This window comes from Mytilus galloprovincialis, chromosome 3 (genome assembly GCF_965363235.1).
Source record: "Mytilus galloprovincialis chromosome 3, xbMytGall1.hap1.1, whole genome shotgun sequence".
Taxonomy (NCBI): Eukaryota; Metazoa; Mollusca; class Bivalvia; order Mytilida; family Mytilidae; genus Mytilus; species Mytilus galloprovincialis.
Window position 1 is genome coordinate 37,229,805 of NC_134840.1, and position 26,887 is coordinate 37,256,691.

General features: G+C 31.7%; 1 protein-coding gene across 1 annotated transcript in view; it reads right to left on the reverse strand.

Moving 5' to 3' along the window:
• Nucleotides 1-3,419: 3,419 nt before the first annotated feature.
• The window catches only part of LOC143067854 (uncharacterized), a 29,670-nt gene continuing 6,202 nt past the window's right edge, over nt 3,420-26,887 (reverse strand). The window contains exons 6-13 of the mRNA XM_076241437.1: nt 22,859-23,049; nt 20,990-21,163; nt 20,104-20,348; nt 18,640-18,776; nt 11,698-11,883; nt 9,764-10,395; nt 8,893-8,992; nt 3,420-8,235 (exon numbers count right to left, since the gene is read on the reverse strand). Coding sequence (XP_076097552.1) covers nt 7,795-8,235; nt 8,893-8,992; nt 9,764-10,395; nt 11,698-11,883; nt 18,640-18,776; nt 20,104-20,348; nt 20,990-21,163; nt 22,859-23,049 — 2,106 coding nt within the window. The 3' untranslated portion in view covers nt 3,420-7,794. The remainder of the gene's footprint in view (nt 8,236-8,892; nt 8,993-9,763; nt 10,396-11,697; nt 11,884-18,639; nt 18,777-20,103; nt 20,349-20,989; nt 21,164-22,858; nt 23,050-26,887) is intronic.

Sequence of the window (26,887 nt, forward strand, 5' to 3'; positions counted from 1 at the left end):
TCTTATATATTTTAATTGTATCTTTGTTGGCAAACTCTTATTAGTAAAATAAACCTGAAACATGTCGAAAAGGTTAGAGAAAGATCAAATCATTTGCAAATTAAATAATTCGATCATATGTATTCCCAGACCCTTTCGATTTTTGGGTACCCCTATCCGATTCACACCAGTTTAAGGTATGTATAGTTTCACAGTGACTCTGATGGGAATGTTTTTGAGCAGAATTATGAGAACGAGTACTAAGTAAAATATAGATGTGAATTTCACCTTTTCAATTCTTTCGCATGGTCATATGTGAAAATAAAGTAAGCTAGACTTAGAGAGAGAGAGTCCGATTATAAAGCTATGCAGAACACAACAAAACGAAAACACTATTATGTAACGCCAATACAAAATAACGCCAATACAAAATTGAGTTATTTATTCTCTAACATTCTGGTTAAAAGTATATAAAACAAAACAAAAAAAATCGCATATAATGATTCAATATCACAGATTATGAATGCAACTGGAATCAAAATTAAACATGCAACTGTCAGTTCAATATCTGCAAAAATAACTTGGTTGAAAACTGTAGGAGGATTTGATTACATAAACGATGAAACTGACACACTATTGGGAGCTATGGGATATAGGAAGAAAAAAGGAGGATTGTGAGATATTAGGGGGTGGAGGAAAGATGTGGGGGTGTAAAAAAAGTCGGACGCCAAAAAAAAAAATTAAAAAATTGGAAATTGAGTAACCCTGTTTCACCCCTCACAAACCTTGTAGTATCTTTTGTAAATATTGCTGAAAATGACATGGTTCCTAAGCCTAAGAAAATTTAGAAAAAAATCTAATACAACTCCTTAATATCAGGTGTGCAAATTCAACATATGATGTACAATCTTTCTGTGAAGTTTCAGGGATTTGGGATTTAGTTTTATACAGGGGATTTTTTTGAAGAATGTATATTCAATAATTGACTATATTGAACATTTTTATATATCTGAATATAAAATGAAAATAGGAGGGGGGAAATCATTGAAACATCATTACAGAAAGTGTTTTTTACAGAATAGAACGACAGATTAATAGGTTGTTTATGTAACAAGAGTGCACACGCTGAAATGTCTCGCTTTCTTTACTAATCATTGATATTATGTTGATAGTCCTAAATATAGCTTCATTACAACTGTCACATAAACTTAACATTAACCAAAACAACTGAACATTGATCAATGAAACATGAAAATGAGGCCAAGGTCAGATGAACCATGCTAGGCAGACGTGTACAGCTAACAATTCTTCCATACAACATATAAATGACCTATTGCTTATAGTTTAAGCAAAACAGACCAAAACACAATAACTTAACACTGAGCAATGAGCCGTGTAAATGAGGTCAAGGTCAGATAAAACATGTGCTACTGACATATAGATCATAAAATATTTCAATACACCAAATAAAGTTAATCAATTGCATATAGTATTAGAAAAAAGACCAAAACAAAAAAACTTAACTATAACCACTGAACCATGAAAATGATGTCAAGGTCAGATGACACCTACCAGTTGGACATGTACACCTTACAGTCCTTCCATACACCGAATATACTAGACCTATTCAGTGGCTATAGTATCTGAGATATGGACTTGACCACCAAAACTTAAACTTGTTCACTGATCCATGAAATGAGGTCGAGGTCAAGTGAAAACTGTCTGATGGGCATGAGGACCTTGCAAGGTATGAACATACCAAATATAGTTATCCTACTACTTATAAGAGAGAAATTTACATTACAAAAAATCTTAACTTTTTTTTTTCAAGTAATCACTGAACCATGAAAATGAGGTCAATGACATTTGACATGTGACTGACGGAAACTTCGTATCATAAGGCATCTATATACAAAGTATGAAGCATCCAGGTCTCCCACCTTCTTAAATATAAAGCTTTTAAGAAGTTAGCTAACACCGCCGCCGCCGCCGGATTACTATCCCAATGTTGAGCTTTCTGCGACAAAAGTGGCAGGCTTGACAAAAAATGAAATAAACTGGGTCATAAAAACGATACTTTTGATACACAAGCTTAATGTCAGTATAATTGGTTCAGTGCTAATTAGTTCAACACCTTGTGATTTCAGTTAAATCCTTGATCATTCTGGGTGACTTTTATTTTCTTGCTGTGTTGAAATCCGTTAACATTCTTTAGCTGTTTTCTGCTCTTTGATCAGGTATCTGTCTCATTGACACGTTCTCCATTTCCATTGCCATTTGTATTATCTTTTATGTTGTCCAATTTTGCTCTTGTTTATTTTTGATTTTGTTTTGGTCATTAAATTTGTGTTAATTTCTGCATACTTTACCTCATGGTATAAATTGCCAATATACCATCTATTTGCATTATTTTACTTGGACAGTTCAATGGTAATAATCGGATTTAAATTATGGTTGATTCATGAACAAATTGAGTTGTTCAATGGTCATCATGATTTTGAAAGAATTTTGTAGTGTTGTTTGAAGTACTGTATTTCCTGTTGTACAGTCTGGTTGAATTATTCAATATGTGTGCAATCTTTCTTTCAAGTTTCAAGGATCTTGTTTAAAACAGTAAGAGGAGTTGATTACGCAAATTGAGGTACCCACCTCCCCTTTTGTCTTTGCTCACCATACGATAAGTAGTATTTTAATAAACAAAGTGCAGAAAAAAATGGTACTACCCCTGGTAGTAATTTCCTGACCTATTTCAAAGTACAGCATTGGTTGACAGGTCAAAAGTAATAAGTTTACTACAATATAGTTCATGTGAAATCTGTTACTACGTATTACATACAGAGTGTGGCCATTTGTCACTTGAGATTTTCACTATATGTTTCATATAAAAACCAAATTAAAAAAATATAATCTTGGGGTCACTTTTGGTTTGATTTTGAACATTTTGGTACCAACAGAAGCAAACTTGTCACAGGTTTATTTGTTTATTTTCTTGTTTTTGTGTTGAAGATATTTTTCATTTTCTCACTTGATAAACACAAATATTTTTTTCTGTTCAGAAATATGCTTTAATAATAAATTCAGCCAAATTAAATTGTAAAAAATTAATGTATGTGTTCACATCAAGAGAAAATAAAAACACCTGAAGACAATCTATGACCAAATAAACAAATATTCTTTAGACAATCAATGGACTTTTAACACCTTGTTGATAAAAACCCAAACATAAATGCGTTCAAAATATTTTTTGGAAAAATGTGTTTTTATATGAAATATATAGCAAACAAATGCAGGTGACCAATACTTTGGTCATCTTCTGTATCTGTAGTTTAGAACTCAGATAAGGTTTAACAAAGTCAGTCCTAAGTTGGATATGGGAGATAACTTTCATCCGATCTTAAAACATGGAAAATAATGGATAAAAAAGGCCGACTAGACATGCAGAAGGAAAAAAAAACATTTTAATTTTTATCTAAAAAGTGGATATATATAACAATATACAAAAAGATCAACAATTTTTAGATATGATTCAAATGTGATTGACTAACATCATAAATAACAAATAAATAACAATTAAATGTCACAATAAATAAATAAACATAATAGATTTAATATATTCAGGAAAAGCAACACATTTTTTTGAATGAAAAAAGGTGCATAGTACAAACTTTGGCTTTGAATAATAACAGTGAGTTTTCTGTGTCTTTTTTTATCATGTTGCTTTTTTGAACTTTGTATCAAACTGGTGTGTCAAGCCATTTTCAAATAATTTTTACTTTTTGTTCCGGTGGTATGCTGTTTAAATTGTCCCTGATTAGGGGATGGTTAAGCACTCATAAACTTGTTTAACCAGCAACATTCTATATGAGCCTGTCCAGAGTCAGGTCCCTGTAATCCAGTAGTTGACTTTGGTTGCTGTCAGCCAATTTTTTGTTTGTTTAATGTTTTCTGTTGTTTTTTTTTTTTTTTTTATTTCATTTTTTATATTTTGTCATGTTTGGGCCTTTTATGGCTTAGTATACAGTTAGAATTCAGATCTTTATTGATGGCTGTTTGGTGACATACAGTTGCTTAAATGCACATCATTTGAACTTTGGTGGATAGATGTCTCATTGGCAATTCTACACCATCTCCTTATTTTATATCAAATGGCTACTCTCAAAGTGTAATGGCATAACTTACAGTGTAAGGGTGTTATATGAAGATAAAAAATATCTTCTAAAAGCATTAGACATTTTATTCCCACATAAGGAGTTCAGAAGAAAGGACCACAAAACTCAACTTTCAAATGAACTAATTCATATTTTTAGAAATTATAACTGTATGTTTTAAAAGAAGAAGTTTACCATAAGTATATAGTGATCTTTATGTCTGTTTATTTATTTATTTATTTTTTCTTTCATTCAAATGCTTGTAGTCTTCCCAGTTTTTATCCACAAGTCCTTGTGATCAAATGAGACAATGTCACAATTAGAAAATCTTTTTAGATTCTCCAATAAATGTACATTAAGACATGTCAACTACTACATGTATCAGCTAGACAAAATTTATGTAAGACTTTGACAACATATACCAGCACTACCAAGTCTTATGCATTTAGCATAAGACTTAATGTCACTTACACATTTTCATGCTTATTCAGCATTTTCATTGATCTATTGTTTTTTCTCTTTGATCTTTACAATCTTTGCCAAATCTTATGCATTAATTTCATGAAAAGTTGACAGAACTGCATATACAAGCATAAAATTACATTCCAAATATCTATAAAGAGGGCCAGCAATGTAGAATTAAAATGTGCTAGTTTGAGGGCTGTTATAAGGTCGTGAAGTATGTCAACTAGAATAAATTTGTAATCTGTAACTTTCTTAGAAATAAAATAATCTTAGGTATATAATATACAGACAGTGACAACTGCCTAGTGATTGAGACAGCTCATATTAGTCTTTTGTTCCATGTAATATAAAATGTTGTTGTCATACTGAAAGAGTCTGTTTAATTTATGACCTTTCAAATACCAAAACATATCAAATAAAAACATTTCTAAAAACTATGAATAGAAGTAAAATATGTATAAAGTCATCATGTAGATCACATATAAAAAGAATATATATTATAAAAATTAAATACATCACAGAATTGATTTTAAAATTCATAAAAATTATAGACAATATATATATGCAGATATATATATTCATAAAATAATTAGTAAAATAAGTAACAAGTTAACAGTTCCAGTTCAATCGATTTCATCCTTCTATTGGGACTCTTCAGGATAACTGATATAGCCTCCTTATGGGCGACGTCGTTAAGGAGGTTTGTGACGTTCCGGCAGATCCACAGACACCCATCAATACTTAAACTTTCATTCGTGTCATCCGTCCCATCCAAAACGAAATATACCTTACTGTATGGCCAGGCGGATTTGTGCTATAGTATCGGATAATAACATTCGAATTGTACGTTTGAAGGAATTAAAAGGCTATTTGACACAACATTTATACCCAGAGAGTCTAATCGAAAGTGGAATACGAAAATCAAAACTACTGACACTTCAAGAATTACGAACCCCGAAAGTAAAAGACATGGATGAAAACTTACAGAAAATTCTGTTTATACCGTGTAAATAGAAAACAACATTCAAACTTAAGATTGTGTTGGATAAAAATCGCAATTTTCATATGTGTGCATGCATGTAACAAATTTCGTTGTAGAGCTGTCTAAATACAGCACAAACAACATTTTCCAAAAGACCAAAAGAGTGAAAAAATATATTTTTACAATACGCACTTGACTAACCATTGCTAAAAGGTAGAACAACTGATGTTCTTGAACCCTGCTGACTGCCATTAACGATCTCCATATTAATTTAATACCAAGTAGAAAACAATAAACTTGTTAAAGATGGTAAACCACAACATGAGGTGCTAAATTTTTTCACCATATCTGGATTTCGACAATTTTCAGTAGTGTTAGGGATTGAAAAGTATTTGGAAGGCTATTTAATTTACCTAAATTTAGGTATATACATATAAAATACTCAAATATTTAAAAAAGACTTCAAATAATTGGTACAAATGATCATTTAAGGTGCATTTACATCTGAGCTTGGTTAAAAAATTTGTTTTTTAGATTTAAAAATTATCTAACTAATATATAATAGCAATGAAAAAGGCAACATATTTTTTGAAGGAAAAAAATCAGGGTTGTTTTTAAAGCAAACAATTGTCTATGTGGTTTCTATTCTGCAAATTACTTTTTCAATACTAGATCTAAGCTATTTCTAGTAAACCATTTGTTAAAAGTATGATATAACTTGGGTTAGGCACTTTAAATATGTAAAACTTAATAACCCAACAAGCATGATGTATTAAAATGAGGTAATTTGGTGTGTACAAGTAATATACAAATGAAAAGGATCAAATGTGCATCAAAAAGACTAATCTTAGTTCATATTTACAGATCAATATATATGGAAAGTAATTTTATAAAATTTATTAAAACTAAAATAATAGACCACTTTCGAGTTCATCCGTCACCGGCAAAAACTCGTCAATTATGCACGCCTTTATGACGTCATTTACCAGATAGAGGGGGTCGCCTGTATCCCTGCACTATTTACGTTCATCAAGCGTCTTAGTGATCGTCTTTGTGCAGGATAAACTAGAAATAATGGTTGCTCTGTAGGTACTTACTGACAATTCCCTAATGACAACAGTTTTGATTGTCAATTTTGAGAATTCAATTTGCCGAATAATACGTATAATATAGAATTATAGTTTTCCAACCACTCGCTCAACATTGGAAGGGAAGTGACGACGCCCCTAAACGCACAAATGACGGTGATAAAAGCGTGTATAATTGACGAGTTTTTTCCGGTGACGGATGAACTCGAAAGTGGTCTATTGCAAACTCAACATCGTCTGGACTTAATGTAAGTCCTCAATCATTATTCTGGGAAAGAGTGATAACTATAATTTATCCACATTTTAATTTTAAATTAAACCAAAACAATATCACTTGATTTACAAGACTTCTTAAATTGCATGTCAAAGATTCACAGTTGCCCATACTTTGAATCTTGAAATTAAAATGAAATAGATATGTAAAAAAGAACTTTTTCATTCAGATGTTCCCACTAACAGGGATATAAATTAAGGTAGTCAAATGTTTGCAAGCACTGAACTGGTCTACTAGCTTAATAAGATGCTCACCAGATAGGTGAAAGTCAAAAGATTATTGAAAGTTGATATGCATAGTTTACAAATAACATTTTGAATGATAAAAGTACTGGCAAAGAACCCAGACTACTCCAAGAACATATTACAAAATGAGCTCAAAATGACCATTGCCTCTTTCAATAAAATTAAATAAATAAGATTGTCAATAGCAAGGAACTTGATTAAAAGTAATTAAATTGCTGATGTCTGTTTTTGTTGAAAGTAATGATACTTCAATTGTGGACTAAGGTGTTTATATGTAACAGATTTGTAAATATTATCGACCGTTACATTATTTATTAATGCACACAAAATTGAGAGCCCCAATGTAAGTGATCTTCTTGTATTTAGTAACCAGGTGTACTTAGGTAAATTCACATATAAAAATAAAAATATTTAAAAAAAAAATATGCTTCTCACTTTTCCATCTTTTCCTTAATTTTTTTGGAAGGTCTAGATTTTTTCCTAGATGATGTATTAAAAGTTTTCACTTCATAAACCCTTAATTTTTCACTGTATATGTTAATATTACATTTCCTTCATTAATAGATTTTAAATAGATATTAGATTAACTGACTAAGCTGCTTCAAACCCTAAACTAAAGTAAACTACATGAACTAGACTTGGTGACTGTTTTGTGATCTGAACTGTCCTTTTCATTCATTTCTTTCTCTAAAGTTCTTATCATAGCAGCCTGTATTTCTGCTGTTTTCTGAAGCTGTGTGTTTTCCTCTTGATGCTCATCAGCCCACTTAACAATATGCATGTCTTTAGATGGCTCTCCTGTATTTTCCTTTCCTTTAACAGATGAAATCTGTATTTCAGCTGTTTTCTGAAGCTTTGTGCTTTCTTCATCAGCCCACTTTACAACAGTAGCCTTTTGAGGGCTGTTTTCCTTTTGATCTGTCTTTTTAACAATATTTGGCATGGATTTTGAATTTGGAGAATCAGATACGTCATCAGGTTCTGTTGTACTTTCTTTTTCTTTAACAGGCGGAATCTGTATTTTCTGGTTGTCAGAAAAGATGTCTATCATACACTAAAAACATATATCATAGAATTTTAATATTTCTAACAAGTAACTTTAAATTTGCAACTTATCTGAAGTTTGAAATGTATTTGTTCACAAGCCTAGGATAATTTTGAAAAGAAAGAAATCGTCTGAAAAAATACTAGTTTTTGGGGGTATTCATCTACTCCTCTAGTATTTCATCAAAGGAAATACAAAACAAAAAAAATCATTTCAGAGTTGAAACAAGATGCTGTGCAATAATTTATCATTCATTAAGAAATAGATACAATAAGAACAAAGTTTACTTTTTCATTTTGTAAAATTGAACCAGTTTGAGTTCTACCTAAAAATGTCCTCGAATTATGTTTGACTTCCTTGAAAAAAATGTAAGTCATTCCCTGCTTATTCAAGCATAGGACAGATAAGAATTTTCTATATATAGAAATAAGAAGATGTGGTATGAGTGCCTACAAGACAACTCTCAAAAGTAACAATTATAGGTTAAAGTATTGCCTTCAAAACAGTCTTGGCTCACACCAAACAGCAAGCTATAAAGGGCCCCAAAATATCTAGTGTAAAACAATTCAAACAGGAAAACCAACAGCCTATTCTATATAAAATATGAGAAACAAGAAATACTTATGAACCACATCAACAAACCACAAGATAACATATTTTCCTTACCTCTGACATCTTTACAGTAGGAGGATACTTGTTATCCTTTAGTTTAGCCTTGACCATGTTACAAATAATAGGTGGTACATAGACACTTTTCTCTTTTGTACTGAAAAAAAAATACATTGATAGCAGATTAAGGTGGTACCTAACACTACAGGGAGATAACTCTGTAATATCAGCTAAACGTTTTAATTACGTTGCATTGTGAAGGCAATATAAAGCTTCTCAATGATCAAAATTAGAGTTTGTCAAACTGCTATATAACCAGTGTAATTTTTCTGATAAAACGCTTGGTTCAAATTATTTCAATTTTTTATATTTTTGTAAAAGGGTCAAAGTAAATTCTTTCTCAAAATTTTATGAAAATCAAATGAGCCAAATTAATTTTAGTGAAAGTGTTGGGTACCACCTAATAACAATTGATGGTAAAAACATTTTTTAAGAATTTAAAAAACCAAATACATAATACCGGTACATTGAAAAGCTTGATTCCATTAATAAGATACATATTGAGTCTTTCATTAAAATTACATTACTGTGTAGTTTAATTGTTTAAAAACTTGTTTTACTTTTTTTTAGGTCTGAAATGGTTCTGCATAAACTGACATACTCATATGTAAACTAAGCAAAGTTTCTCTTAATTGACCACGACAGAGGGTTCAGGGCCAAATAATCTTGATGGGAATGAGATGTACCAAAGCTAATACTACTGATTACCAAATATCTTGGACCTTCCACAGTTCTTGTTTGTGTGTGTGTGTGGAGGTGTGTGTGTGTCTATGCTTAATCTTAAATTAAATTGTGCTGGCCATTGGCCAAATTACAATAAACTATCAAATATGAAAGTAAGTTTTGATAAAAACTTAATAGAACCTACCTTGTTAGGCTTTCCATCACTTCAAATGCTGTTTTTTGTAAGGCATAATACGTTCCATAAAGAATCATAAATGATCCCATCATGCCTTGCTTGTGTGACATCACTGTTTTGTGCCTCATGTCACAATCGTTCATTGACATTTTGTGATATTTTTTCCATATCTTGTCAGTTACAACTGTATCAAATGGTAACAAATATATAAACATAGGCTTCTCAGGTAGACCCTCTTCTGCAAAGATTCTGACTACCACTTTGTTCTTAGACTCTCTTTGTCTACATAAGGCCAAATGTAGTTCTTGCATATGATGAGTAGACTGAATATATTCTTTTGACAAGATTATAATTACTTGTTTAGCTGAATCTAAATCTTTTAAGTTACCCTGTTTATTTTCATTTAGAAAGGAAATTTGTAGCTTTTCATTTTCTTTACCAAATATATTGTTTAATGTACCAGCATAGGCAATCGTGTCTCTTGCAAAACTAATTGCAACATCTATTTCCCCCTTAGGAGATGGTTTTATAGTATCTAACTTTTTCAAAGGAACTAAATTTTTCATTTTTAAATCTACATTGTAATGGTTTTGAATCATCATCTTCCTTTCATTCTCAATACTTTGAAAACTGTAACGATCCTGCGAAAATTATAAAACAAAAAAAATCTATAAAAATACAGGTAAATAAGACAAATAGTGGGTCAGTACCTAAACATCAGTGTATAATTGATATAAGTTTTCCAAAAAAAAAAAAGTAGCTGGATTATCTTAAAAAAAACACAGATGGATTAATGACAAAATTGTGTTTTGGTGATGGTGATGTGTTTGTAGATCTTACTTTACTGAACATTCTTGCTACTGACAATTATCTCTATGTATAATGAACTTGGCCCATTTTTACAGAGGAAAATATTTTGTTAAAATTTACAAAATTTAAGAAAATTGTAAAAAAGTGACTGTAAAGGGCAATAACTCCTTAAGGGGTCAACTGACTATTTTGGTCATGTTGACTTATTTGTAGATCTTATTTTGCTCAACATTATTGCTGTTTACAGTTTATCTCTATCTATAATAATATTCAAGATAATAACCAAAAATGGCAAAACTTTCCTTAAAAATTACCAATTCAGGGGCAGCAACCCAACAACCAGTTGTCCGATTCATCTGAAGATTTCAGGGCAGATAGATCTTGACTTGATAAACAATTTTAACCCGGTCAGGTTTGCTCTATATGCTTCGGTTTCAGAGTTATAAGCCAAAATCTACATTTTACCCTATGTTCTATTTTTAGCCATGGCGGCCATCTTGGCTAGTAAGCCGGGTCACCGCACATATTTTAAACATAATACCTCAATGATGATTGTGGCCAAGAATGGTTAAATTTGGACCAGTAGTTTCAGAGGAGAAGACTTTTGTAAAAGATTACAAAAATTTACGAAAAAATTGGTAAAAAAATGACTATAAAGGGCAATAATTCCTTAAGGGGTTAACTGACCAGTTTGGTCATGTTGACTTATTTGTAGATCTTACTTTGCTGAACATTATTGCCCAGTAGTTTCAGAGGAGATTTTTGTAAAAGTTAACGACGACGATGGACGACGGACGCCAAGTGATGAGAAAAGCTCACTTGGCCTTTTAGGTGAGCTTAAAAGTAAACCTTAACAATTTTAATTCCCCTAAATATTTTTTCCCCCATACAAAAAATAGTCATCATTATTAATAAATGATAATGGGAAATCATTTCTAACCAATTTATTATAAAAATATTTGATTCATTTTTCATATAATAAGTTATTCAATTAATTGAACAAAAGAATGAAGACAAATGGTGGGTGCAATGGAAATATTTCATTTGTAAGTTTATCCGAAAGTAGGCAATCATGGTGTATAGGTGATTATCAGAACAACAGAATCACATACTCAACAAAATGAAATACTGACCACTGGATTTTGTATATATGGTATTTTTGTCTGGTTTGAACGCCATTCAGAAACATCTTTTATCAAGCAAATGACGACTTTTTCAAATTTTTCACCAACACCATCAATAATAGGTATTCTACTGAAATGACTTGGTATGGTTTCCATTGGCTCCACCAAAACAGGTATAAAAAGCACCCCTGAAGGCTAAATATAAGAATAAAATGTCAGAATTAACAAAGTCCTCATAGTTATGTAACACAATTTGTTCTGACAGTTACTTTTGAAAAGTCAAGGACTATCTATTTCTCTAACAAATAAATAAGTATCTTGCTTATATCAGATTAGTAATATTACCGCTGTAAAAAACTCATACACATGTTGTATGACAATATATGTATGACCATATCCCCAATTATACTTTCACATTTACATGTACAGTAAATGGAAAAGATTGGGTCATAATCCAAATATGACATATACATTTTGCACTTTTAAAAGTTCATTTCGAAATTAATGTGTGTATTTATTTTATGGTTAACCACATAAATCTTTAACCTGAAATAGGGCTGACCAACAGATAGATGTACAAAATAACTAGAGGCTCTAAGGAGCCTGTGTAGAGCCTGTGTCGCTCACCTGTATTTACTGATGCTTTGGAAATCATGTAAAATAAGGTTAAAATCATAATTTATAGTATAAGATATCATTAGATACTATAATAATATCTAAGATAATAGCAAAAAACTGTAAAATTTCCATAAAATTACTAACTCAGGGGCAGCAACCCAACAACTGGTTGTGGGATTTGTCTGAAAATTTCATGGCAGATATATCTAAATCTGAGGAACATTTTTTGCCACCAGTCAGATTTGCTTCAGTTTCAGAGATATAAACCAAAAACTGCATTTTACTCTATGTACTATTTTCACCCATGTCTGCCATCTTGGTTCACGGGCAGGGTCATTGGACACATTTTTTAAACTAGATACTCTTATGATGATTGTGTACAAGTTTGGTTACAATTTGTCTTAGTAGTTTCAGAGGAGAAGATTTTTGTAAAAGACTACAAAAATTTATGAAAAATTGGTAAAATTGACTATAAAGGGCAATAACTCCTAAAGGGGTCAACTGACAATTTTGGTCATTTGACTTATTTGTAGATCTGACTTTGCTGAACATTATTGCTCCTCACAGTTTACCTCTATCTATAATAATATTCAAGATAATAACCAAAAACGGCAAAATTTCCTTAAAATTACCAATTCAGGGGCAGCAATCCAACAATGGGTTGTCCGATTCATCTGAAAATTTCAGAGCAGATAGATCTTGACCTGATAACAGTTTTTCCCCCCACGTCAGATTTTCTCTAAATGTTTTTGTTTCAGAGATATAAGCCAAAATCTACATTTTACCCCTATGTTCTATTTTTAGCCATGGCAACCATCTTGGTTGGTTGGCCATGTCACCAGAAACATTTTTAAACTAGACACCCCAATGATGATTGTGGCCAAGTTTGGTTTAATTTGGCCCAGTAGTTTCAGAGGAGAAGATTTTTATAAAAGTTTACTACAACGGATGACGACGACGATGACAACAGACAACGACGGACGCAAAGTGATGAGAAAAGCTCACTTGGCCCTTTGGGCCAGGTGAGCTAAAAAGAAACTGTTGATTTGCAGATTCAATAAACAATTAATTTCCCCATAGGTGACAATTATAACTTTTTTGAGAAAGTTGATTTTTTTAATGAAAACTTGCTAATTTAAAGAAAAATAATTTAGACAGTATCTTTTTGGTCCAAGAAATAGGTTCCCTAGGTTTTCAGGATTAGCCATACTCTTAATTCTGAACACCATGTTATGTTCATAAAATGGCTGCACATAAATCTAATGGTTTATTGTAACCTGTATGCATGACATTAGGAAAATGAACAACATCCTTTAACTATTAAAGTTCCATGTTTATAAAACAGAAAAGTAATAAATACAACATGTAAAATATAAATATCTGTTAACTTTAAACATGGTAAGTAACTCAAAATCAAATATGTAAAATATGTACCTATATATTCAATTGTTTCCTTTAATAAAATTGAGAATGGAAACAAGGAATGTTGTGACGAAGTCATTAATGGATAAATATATTTTATTAAGTAATTACAAAGTCAAGAAATATTCTAAAGTTCAAATGTTCACAACTGTCTTTAAAGTTAAATTGTTCGAATGTTCAATATCTCACACGGGCACGTGATCGTATAGTGTTATAACTGTTCGTTCCTGTTAGAGTATTTCGGATATTAAGCACATTAGTTCCAGCCTACCCGCGAGGGTGAGACCTTGGCGGAATCTCCGGTACCAATCTCTTGTACCAAGCTATCCTCTTGTCCAAGTCCAAAGCTGGATCTTATATAGTCCAGTGGTCCATAAACATCGGCCCATAGCTGATGGCCGGTTACGTATTAGTCTGGATGTTAAATAATTCTAGTCTATGGTTAATTGTCAAACCCTGAAGGATACATGTTATTTCATAGTAACCTTGGTCATTTATTGGCTTCAGGCTATATATGTCTATAATATGCACACGGATTGTTATTAATGTCTAAAGGTTATATATTCGTTTCGGATTTGTCGTATTAATAACTTCCTGATGATTAATGAATGGTACACAAAACAGATCGTTATTAAATGTCCAAAGCGTACATGATTGTCATTGAATTGTTTATTTCCTTTTTAATAAATTTCCTAATTAATACTCCTTGATAATTAATTAATGTTACCAATTGTGTAACATTATTCCTTCCCTCGCAATAAGAACGAAAGTTCGGAAAATACGATAATCCTTCTTCATTTATGCTATTGTAAATCCAGTAGTTCCATTGTTAAGTTTTTTTGGTAACCATCACCACATATATAGTTCATAAAATTCGGCAAGTCCAACATTTGAATATATTTACACATAGTTCATTTGAAAATAGTTCGGTATACATAGTTCATGTTTTATTTCCGTCACCATCAAAGTATAAAGTTCATCAACTGCTGGAAAGGGCGCACATCTTTGTACAAGTGTCGTCATCATCATCTCCATTACGTAGTATTTGACGCATCTAGCTATTTGGTTCGTCCTTATTAAGAGGCTGTTAACATCGGCATTCGGTTAAGTTTTGTCCTTGACCAATGGCGCGGAGGAAGACATCTCTCTGTTATCAGTAGCATCTATTCCAACCAATTGCGAAGACACCATTTGTTTTTACCCAATTGTTCGTGGCATTTGAACCAGAACTCACAACATTCTTTTTGGCTAACCAAGATATATTCTGAATTAATTAACAGTACAAAAATATGGCTATTCCAATGAAGATCGCACCTAAACCCCACTGATAAACTTATCTCAATTGGAAAAAACTAAAAATTGTTTACTTCCCCTTATTTCTTTTTTTTATTTCATTTTATTTTAATTCATCTATCAGATTATTGATAGTTCGTTCATTCGCCTTGAGTTCGCAGGATTATCTGAGCCTAGCAATATTTTGTAAAACAATTTCTATATATAAATCAATACCTTTTTTTTTTTTTTTTATCGAATTATCCGTTAAAACAAAAAAAAATAATAAAAGAGGGAATCTGTCGTATACAACTTCTACAAGTTTAAAAATCCTACATAATAAAAACAAAAATATGTGTATTTACACAAGACGTAAAAAAATTCATTAATTTACAATAAAAAAATTCAATTCGATCATGTTATATAACCCCTACACCTACATGTACATGATACCTATAACAAACAAAATATAATATACTAAAAATTATATGTGTTTCTTTTTTCCCAATTGTAATACTTTTACAGTTTGAAATTGTGTTTCATTAATTAATCTTAACGTTAAATATAGACCACAAATTTATCTCCTTACTCTAAAAAAAAAAACGTTTAAGATTCCATTAATAGAATTTTAACTACCTCTTGCGCAATTTGTTACTGACTCTACATTTCCAGTGGCGGATCCAGAAATTTTCATAAGTGGGGGCCCACTGACTGACCTAAAAAGGGGCCCGCTCCAGTCACGCTTCAGTGATTCCCTATATAAGCAACCAAATTTTTTCCCAAAAAGGGGGGGCCCGGCCCCCCGGGCCCCCCCCCTAAATCCGCCTATGATTTCATATTTGACAACAAAAACACCTTATTGCGAAAAAAAATGTCGTTCTCTGTAATGTATTACATTTTTCTTAAATTAGTATATAATTTCCTTATACTATTTCCTTTCTTTTTATATATCTATTTTTCATTTGTTTTAAAATTTCAAACCTACTGCCTATCCCTTTTATACATTTCAATAAAACAATTAAAAAAAAAATCTATGCCTACTTATGAACTAAACACATCGTTAAGATTCTTTTCTTTTTTTTTTTTAACACCTTAATTAATTATTTCTTTATTCTTATTTTAATTTCTGATAATAATCCTCATAATTGTTTACTTTTACTTTTCAATTTTAATTTTATTTGAATGCTAGTTTTCTTTTAATATCAATTATCTATTTCACTTAAATTTTCTCGTTACGTTCGTATGTCTCTCTTTTTTTTTTTTAATTTAATATCAATCTACCACAACAATACTAGTATGTAAATCCCTTAGGGCAAAACATATTTATGTGCTATTTTCTGAAGATACGTCTCTTTTCCTATTTACAATATGTAAATATGGCGTAATCTGACACCATAAAAAAAAAACTTGCACCATTTAATTACTAACATCACTTATGTTAATCAACCGAAGAAGGGGTTGGAATCTAAAATTATAGACTATTTGTTTTCTCTAAACAAATGTGCGTACACACTACCAACCTACGTAAATCCATACTTATCAATGGCTAAAATACGCAAACAATGTATCCTCAATGTACCCTTAACTTCATCTACCAAAGGTTCTAATTCAACCTTAATTTACACCGGTGCTCTACTCATTTTACGTAAAACATATGTTTTCTAGAATAATTGAGTGTATCTTCAAAAAAAAACAACCCATAATATGACCAAAAACCACCATTAAATACGGAACCAAAAAATTCTAATGTATCAGACATTTTATCTTTTTACAAATGTACTTTAAACGAAAAACTAGCTTCTCTATAACTTCACAAAAAAAAACCCGGTTTATTATTCTTTTTAAGAATCATATGTGTAATCTATCCTATCTCTTAAACAACACGTACCGCATAAAAATTAACACAAAAAAATAACCTTTCATTCTGATAAACAAATGTGTATAATATTCTTATTTTTTAAATTGACCTATAATACCTTAAAACACTAAATAAAAAGTTTTATTTGAACCACATCTCGTGAACAAACTTCAAATGTTAAGCCTTTTAAAAATACGGCCTCAATTCCTTAAAAATCAAAAACTTTACTTAATATGTGTGCCATCCCTTGAAAAGCCATTTCTACTTGTAAACTTCAGATTTTAAGCCTTTTAAAAAAAAATACGGCCTTACTCCCTTTAGAATTAAAAACTTTACTGAATATGTGTGCCATCCCTTGAAAAGCCATTTCTACTTTTTGTACTGACATAGAAATATCTTGATTGTCCATTAAGAAAAATGAAAGTAACTGAGTTCTTACCTTTTATATTCCTTCGCGTTATTTTAGACAATCCAAGTCGATCGTGGTCAAACGGCACCAAATCGTGACTTATGTGACGAAGTCATTAATGGATAAATATATTTTATTAAGTAATTACAAAGTCAAGAAATATTCTAAAGTTCAAATGTTCACAACTGTCTTTAAAGTTAAATTGTTCGAATGTTCAATATCTCACACGGGCACGTGATCGTATAGTGTTATAACTGTTCGTTCCTGTTAGAGTATTTCGGATATTAAGCACATTAGTTCCAGCCTACCCGCGAGGGTGAGACCTTGGCGGAATCTCCGGTACCAATCTCTTGTACCAAGCTATCCTCTTGTCCAAGTCCAAAGCTGGATCTTATATAGTCCAGTGGTCCATAAACATCGGCCCATAGCTGATGGCCGGTTACGTATTAGTCTGGATGTTAAATAATTCTAGTCTATGGTTAATTGTCAAACCCTGAAGGATACATGTTATTTCATAGTAACCTTGGTCATTTATTGGCTTCAGGCTATATATGTCTATAATATGCACACGGATTGTTATTAATGTCTAAAGGTTATATATTCGTTTCGGATTTGTCGTATTAATAACTTCCTGATGATTAATGAATGGTACACAAAACAGATCGTTATTAAATGTCCAAAGCGTACATGATTGTCATTGAATTGTTTATTTCCTTTTTAATAAATTTCCTAATTAATACTCCTTGATAATTAATTAATGTTACCAATTGTGTAACAATGTGTCAAAGAGACAACCCGACCAAAGACTGTCCAAGGCCACTATTCACAAATGTAGATTTCATCTGGCCCCTAAACAATACTGTATTATTAGTTCAGTGAAATTGAACATCACTCCAAACATATAAATGGACCAAAATTTAAAAAACATAAAAGACTAACAAAGATCAGAGGTTAAAGCTGTTTGAAAAATATGTACTGTTTTTTAATTTGAAACTTCGGAAATATGTTTAAAATATGTATGGTACTGATAATTAATTGGTAACCCCAAAAATGTTTGCTACATATGTTCTGATATTTAACTTGGCAAATTAATTACTGTTGACACAGAGATATGTCTCGCCTGTTGGCATGAAATTCAGAAAAAAACTCACAATCTGATAAAAGCAACAGTGCTTATAAATTTAAAGTCACTGATCGTCCAAAATAAAGGGGGGTCCAACCCTGGAACCCTCCCCCTGGATCCGCCACTGTATTGATATCAAATTTGTAGGTTAAAGTTTATCTGTAAATTATGAATAGGTATTTGAATGGCTACTCAAAATATCTACAAAATATTTTCTAGTTATAACTACACTAAGCAGACTCTACTTACATAAGCTAAATGTCTTGCCAGAGCTATATTGTACTCCTCTTGACACACAGTAGAAGAAAAATATGCTGGGGATACCAAAGCTATGATACATTCAGCATTGTCTAATGACTCATACAAAGAGGTCTGCCACATGTTTCCTATCAAATCAAAATGTGACAAGTTAACCTTGATAAAACTAGTAAATGTACATTGAATGAAAAATTTGTATTACAAGACATGGCCAAAAATAAATGCACATTACCTTTTATCCTTGCTTTTTCATTGAGAAAATGATACTTTATAAACATGTAAGAATAAAAGAAAATGTAGATTATATAACACTATATGACAAATACTGTATAGCGGGTTGTTTTCATGGGTGTAAAATTTTGCGATTTTCATTGAATAATGTATACGAAATATTTTGGCGGTTATTATTTTGGCGGATTCAATTTTTTTATTTATACCTTTTCATGTGCACTTTTAAAAAGGCGGAATTTATTTTGGCGATTTTGTTCTATCCGCAAAAATAAGTGAAAATTTACACCCGCGAAAATAACCCGCTATACGGTAGGTCTTTTTTACATCTTTCAATATTCTACTGCTTAAAAATAATAACAATCTCCATGAAAATGATAACAGCAAGGCATGTTTGTATACACAATTGACAATTACATTGAATAAGACACATTACTGAATGTTTAGAAGTTATCACCTCCATTATATCAATAAAATTCAGAAATTTTTGTAATGTATGCATTATTTTCCCAAATTGCAACAGGACAGCTTTTGCAACCATAAAGACTAACATTTAAAATTTAATCAGATTATATGCTTGCAGTATTTACTGAAATCAAATAAATAATCTCAAGTTTTTGTCTATTGTAACACATTTGAAATAATAAATGCACATTTAGTTCATTTATATATTTCAGAATTTTGTTTGAAATCCATTTTAATTGAACATTTTCGTCTCTGAGTGAGGAATTTTCTCACCATGTTAAAGACCCATTGGTTGCCTTGGGATGTTTTCTGTTCTTTGGTCGGGTTGTTGTCTCTTTGAAAGAAAGATTGATTAAATTTATTACAAATTAATTTTGCATTTGGAAATAATCCAAATGTTGGAAAAGATCACTCAACATAACAAAACTTTGACTACTGATACTTATCAATTAAATCTTAAGCTATTCTCTGATAAAGTAACAGGCAAAAAGGCTATACTCTGATCATTTATTTTCCTTGATACCAATTTCCATGGACTGAGAAAAAGGGTATTTTTGTAGATTTTGTTGTTTTGCTTAGGTCTGTTTTTAAGCCTATAGAAAATTTAATTTAGAGGTGACCCATACCCAGGAAATCCCCAAAACTTGATGTCCAATAAATTTAATAGTAAATCCACAGTACTATTAGTCTATCTACCACAGTAGATTAATAAAACATTTCATGCATTTACTAGTAATTGAAATTCAGATATTAAAATCTTACCCATAGTAAGTTCACTTCTATCAAAGAAAATCTTAAGATCAGAATTAGCCACGGTCATATCGTTTAGTAATTTTTCTGCTTGTTTAGGTTGTCTGTGTGAATATGAGATGAACACATCATAATTGAATTTTTCTGCATCTCCATTAGCATCCAGTGGATTTACAGGGTTAGATGAGGTAGGATTCATCACTAGAGAACAAGCTGTATCTATCTTCATGTCAATAACATCTCCTTCTTTTCTTATTCTATCAAATAAAATATAAGAATATCTTTAAGAGTTTAAAGACAATTTTTTATTAATATTTTCAAAGCACTAGTACTTTTGTACATAGCATAATATGATCACTAGGTATTATTCTCTCTCAAATCAAAAATTTGTTTCAGTTTGATAAACAATAGCTGAATTGAAATATAACGGAACTTTACTACTGAATGTCATTTCTCTAAAATGTGAGTTAGGTATCTTGTGTTATAGTAAGGTGTTTTTGATAATTTTTTCAGAGACCAGAGCATCAATGCATGTGCTTGTATTAGGTTTTCATATACCTTATCAGCTTTTGATGATAACTAGAGTGTCTATAACTTTCAATCATATGATACCCAAATAAAGTTTCAATTTGTTAGTCTTTTAAAAGAATTTGGTGATATTCGAAAGTCAGATAGCAGTGAAGTTTAAATAAAACTACCTACTTCCACATACTATAGTTATACCAAAATCTCCTCAAAATGAGTAATATAAATCTCATAATCAAATGAAATACTCAGAAAAGACTTTTCATTCTATACAAAAGTTTTATAAAAAAGGAAATTTTTTATTCAGTAATTCCATGGGAAATATTTGATCCAATGTAGTACAAAGTTACATAAGAAGGTACTGAGTTCTCACCTACAGTCAAAATACTGGACTATTTGCATATAAACTGGCATAGATTCTACAGATGAAAACAGAAATGGAAACAAAACTTGTGAATTCTTTAATCTGTTACAACACATGGCCATGTTGAACTGGTCAAGACAGTCTTTATTATTGACAAATGATGGTGTCAGTATTGCAATAACTCTAAAATGTATGAAACAGCAAATTGTAAATTCTATCAAATAACTTGCTGATTATAATATTGATTCATATAATACATTCTTATCTAAAAACTAATGTCTAATAACTAACTTCTTTATTGTCATTTAAGGGCTGCAACTTCCGAAAAGGAATCGTCTGATATTTTGATGAAAATGGACAGAAAGTAGATTTTGACAACACAAACCATTCTGCCAGTCAGATTTTCTCTTTTAATAAAGGTATTCAAATTAATAGACAACACTTGCATTTTATCCTCATGTTCTATTTTAGCTTTGGTGGAAATGTTGATAGACAGACAGAATCATGAGAGAGAATTTATAAGCTGAATACCCCAATGATATTTGTGGCTAAGTTTTATTGAAATTTGTCCATTAGTTGAGAAGATCTTTGTTAATTTTCACAAACGACCACTAACCGCAGGCACAGGTGATGGCAATAGTTCATACAAGCCCTATATACATTTGTAGGTCAGGTGAGGCAAAATAGATCAGTATATCTATACAAAATCTTATATAAAGAAGAATGTGTCCATAGCACTCAAATGCCTCACTCACACTGTCATTTTCTATGTTCAGTGGACCGTGAAAATTGGGTCAGAAATCTAATTTGGCATTTAAGCTAGACAGATCATACTAAAAAGGGAACATGTGTACTTTGATTGAAGTTGATTGGACGTCAACTTCATCAAAAACTACCCTGACCTAATACTTCAACCTGAAGAGGAACAAACAGATGAAAGAACCAAGAAACAAATGGACAGATGGATGAACAGACTCACAGACCAGAAAACTTAATGCTCCTCCACTATCCTAGGTAGGGCATAAAAATGTTGACTGTTAATTAATCAAGAAGTATGGTTTAAAGTAAACAAGTCTTAACAAGTATGGGCTTTGCTCATTGTTGAAGGCCATATGGTAACCTATAGTTGTTAATGTCTGTGTCATTTTGGTCTTTTGTGGATAGTTGTCTCATTGGCAATCATACCACATCTTCTTTTTTATATTAAGTTTTATATGCTTACTTTTGAATGGAGGAAATAGTTTTTTAGACATTGTCCAGCCAAATCTTAAGATATGTATGCTTACTTTCGACTGCATGACATAGTTTTAAAGACATTGTCCTGCCAAATCTTAAGATATGTATATTTACTTTCGACTGCATGACATAGTTTTAAAGACATTGTCCTGCCAAATCTTAAGATATGTATGATTACTTTCAACAGCATGACATAGTTTTAAAGACATTGTCCTGCCAAATTTTAAGTTATGTATGCTTACTTTCGACTGCATGATATAGTTTTAAAGACATGGTCCTGCCAAATCTTAAGTTATGTATGCTTACTTTCGACTGCATGATATAGTTTTAAAGACATGGTCCTGCCAAATCTTAAGTTATGTATGCTTACTTTCGACTGCATGATATAGTTTTAAAGACATTGTCTTGCCAAATCTTAAGTTATTTATGCTTACTTTCGACTGCATGACATAGTTTTAAAGACATTGTCCTGTCAAATCTTAAGTTATGTATGCTTACTTTCGACTGCATTAACATAGTTTTAAAGACATTGTCCTGCCAAATCTTAAGTTATGTATGCTTACTTTCGACTGCACGACATAGTTTTTAAAGACATAGTTTTAAAGACATTGTCCAGCCAAATCTTAAGTTATGTATGCTTACTTTCGACTGCATGACATAGTTTTAAATACATTATCCTGCCAAATCTTCTCTTCGTCAAACTTCTGGACCTCAGTATACAATTTCAGATTTTTATCTCTAGCATGCAGTGCTTTTGTTACCATAGAAACCCAATTTTGGTCTCTTTGTTCATATGTGATGTAGATGTCATATGTAAGTTCTTTACCACCTACCTATAAATAACCTTGTTCAGATGAAGTTAATCATATTTTTTTGTTTTTATTACATATAAAAATTGTATGCAAAATTGATTTGAATTTTTATCCTGGGTTAATAGAGACACAATAATAACTAGAGGCTCTTAAGAGCCTGTGTCGCTCACCTTGGTCTATGTGCAAATTAAACAAAGGACACAGATGGATTCATGACAAAATTGTGTTTTGGTGATGGTGATGTGTTTGTAGATCTTACTTTACTGAACATTCTTGCTTCTTACAATTATCTCAATTTATAATGAACTTGGCCCATTAATTACAGAGGTAAATATTTTGTTAAAATAAACAAAAATTTACAAAATTCACAAAATTATTAAAAATTGACTACAACTGTATAAAGGGCAATAACTCCTTAAGGGGTCAACTGACCTTTTCGGTCATGTTGACTTATTTGTGGATCTTGCTTTGCTGAACATTATTGCTGTTTACAGTTTATCTCTATCTATAAATATATTCAAGGTAATAACCAAAAACAGCAAAATTTCTTTAAAAATTTCCAATTCAGGGGCAGCAACCCAACAACCAGTTGTCGGACTCATCTGAAAATTTCAGGGCAGATAGATATTGACTTGCAAAACAATTTAACCCCCATTTCTGAATTGCTCTTAATGCTTTGGTTTCAGAGTTATAAGCCAAAATCTACATTTTACCCCTATGTTCTATTTTTAGCCATGGCGGCCATCTTGTTTGGTTGGCAGGGTCACCGCTCACATTTTTAAAACTAAATACCTCAATGATGATTATGGCCAAGTATGGTTAAATTTGGACCAGTAGTTTTAGAAGAGAAGATTTTTGTAAAGGATTAGAAAAAATTACGAAAAATTGGTAAAAAATGACTATAAAGGGCAATAACTCCTTAAGGGGTCAACTGACCATTTTAGTAATATTAACTTATTTGTAGATCTTACTTTTCTGAACATTATTGCTGTTTACAGTTTATCTCTATCTATTATTATATTCAAGATAATAGCCAAACTAGAGGCTCTAAAGAGCCTGTGTCGCTCACCTTGGTCTATGTGAATATTAAACAATGGACACAGATGGATTCATGACAAAATTGTGTTTTGGTGATGGTGATGTGTTTGTAGATCTTACTTTACTAAACATTCTTGCTGCTTACAATTATCTCTATCTATAACAGTACTTTCTGTGGAAAATGTTATTGAAAATCTTCAAATTTTAAGAAAATTGTTAAAAATTGTTTATGAAGGGCAATAACTCCTTAGGGGGTCAATTGACTATTTTGGTCATACTGACTTATTTTTAGTTCTTACTTTGCTGTACATTATTGCTGTTTACAGTTTATCTCTATCTATAATAATATTCAAGATAATATTAACAAAAAAACAGCAAAATTTCCTCAAAATTACCAATTCCGGGGCATCCCTAACAACCGATTATCCGATTCATCTGAAAATTCCAGGGCAGATAGATCATGACCGGATCAACAATTTTACTTCCTGTCAGATTTGCTCTTAATGCTTTGGTTTTTGAGTTATAAGCCAAAAACTGCATTTTACCCCCATGTTCTATTTTTAGCCATGGCAGCCATCTTGGTTTGTTGGCCGAGTTACCGGACACATTTTTTTAACTAGATACCCCAATGATGCTAATGGCTAAGTTTGGTTAAATTTGGCCCAGTAGTTTCAGAGGAGGAGATTTTTCTAAAAGATTACTAAGATTTACGAAAAATGGTTAAAAATTGACTATAAAGGGCAATAACTCCTAAAGGGGTCAACTGACCATTTTGGTCAGGTTGACTTATTTGTAGATCTTACTTTGCTGAACATTATTGCTGTTTACAGTTTATCTCTAACTATAATAATATTCAAGATAATAACCAAAAACAGCAAAATTTCCTTAAAATTACCATTTCAGGGGCAGCAACCCAACAACGAAATGTCAGATTCATCTGAAAATTTCAGGGCAGATAGATCTTGACCTGATGAACAATTTTACCACATGTCAGATTTGCTCTAAATGCTTTGGTTTTTGAGTAATAAGCCAAAAACTGCATTTTACTCCTATGTTCTATTTTTAGCCATGGCGGCCATCTTGGTTGGTTGGCCGGGTCACCGGACACACTTTTTAAACTAGATACCCCAATGATGATTATGGCCAAGTTTGGTTAAATTTGGCCCAGTAGTTTCAGAGGAGAAGATTTTTCTAAAAGATTACTAAGATTTACGAAAAATGGTTAAAAATTGACTATAAAGGACAATAACTCCTAAAGTGGTCAACTGACCATTTTGATCATGTTGACTTATTTGTAGATCTTACTTTGCTGAACATTATTGCTGTTTACAGTTTATTTCTATCTATAATAATATTCAAGATAATAACCAAAAACAGCAAAATTTCCTTAAAATTACCATTTCAGGGGCAGCAACCCAACAACAAAATGTCCGATTCATCTGAAAATTTCAGGGCAGATAGATCTTGACCTGATGAACAATATCACCCCATCTCAGATTTGCTCTAAATGCTTTGGTTTTTGAGTTATAAGCCAAAAACTGCATTTTACCCCTATGTTTTATTTTTAGCCATGGCGGCCATCTTGGTTGGTTGGCCGGGTCACCGGACACATTTTTTAAACAAGATACCCCAATGATGATTGTGGCCAAGTTTGGTTAAATTTGGCCCAGTAGTTTCAGAGGAGAAGATTTTTGTAAAAGTTAACGCAGGACGACGACGACGACGGACGACGATGCCGGACGCCAAGTGATGAGAAAAGCTCACTTGGCCCTTTGGGCCAGGTGAGCTAAAAATGTAAATTTAACCTTTTTAAATAGATGATATAACAAATAAAATAACTGAGGTTATTACAATCAACATGTAGATGAGGGGATTACTATCACATATCATAAATAGGCCTTGGGTAATAAACAAATCACATAACTCTAGAATTTCAAAATATGGAATAGGAGTTCATGTTTTTTTTTTACCTCAGCCTATCATTATACATGTATAAACTTTATGAGATTGGTGGTTGTCTACATTTATCTTTGCCAATTTATCTGTACATTCAGAACTAGAGGCTCTAAAGAGCCTGTGTCGCTCACCTTGGTCTTGTGCATATTAAACAATGGACACGGATAAATTCATGACATAATTGTGTTTTGGTGATAGTGATGTGTTTGTAGATCTTACTTTACTGAACATTCTTGTTGCTACAATTATCTCTATCTATAATGAACTTGGCCCAGTAATTACAGTGGAAAATATTTTCTAAAAATTAACAAAAATTTATGAAAAATGTTAAAAATTAACTATAAAGGGCAATAACTCCTTAAGGGGTCAATTGACTATTTTGGTCATGTAAACTTATTTGTAGATCTTATTTTGCTGAACGTTATTGCTGTATACAGTTTATCTCTATCTATAATAATATTCAAGATAATAACAAAAAACGGCAAAATTTCCTTAAAATTACCAATTCAGGACAGTAACCTAACAACAGGTTATCCGATCCATGTGAAAACATCAGGGCAGATAGATCTTGACCTGATAAACAATTAAACCCTGTCAGATTTTCTCTTAATGCTTCGGTTTTTGAGTTATAAGCCAAAAACTGCATTTTACCCCTATGTTCTATTATTAGCTGTGGCAGCCATTTTGGTTGATTGGCCAGGTCACATCACACATTTTTTAAACAAGTTACCCCAATGATGACTGTGGCCAAGTTTAGTTTAATTTGGCCCAGTAGTTTCAGAGAAGAAGATTTTTGTAAAAGATTACTAAGATTTACGTAAAAATGGTTAAAAATTGACTATAAAGGGCAATAACTCCTTCAGGG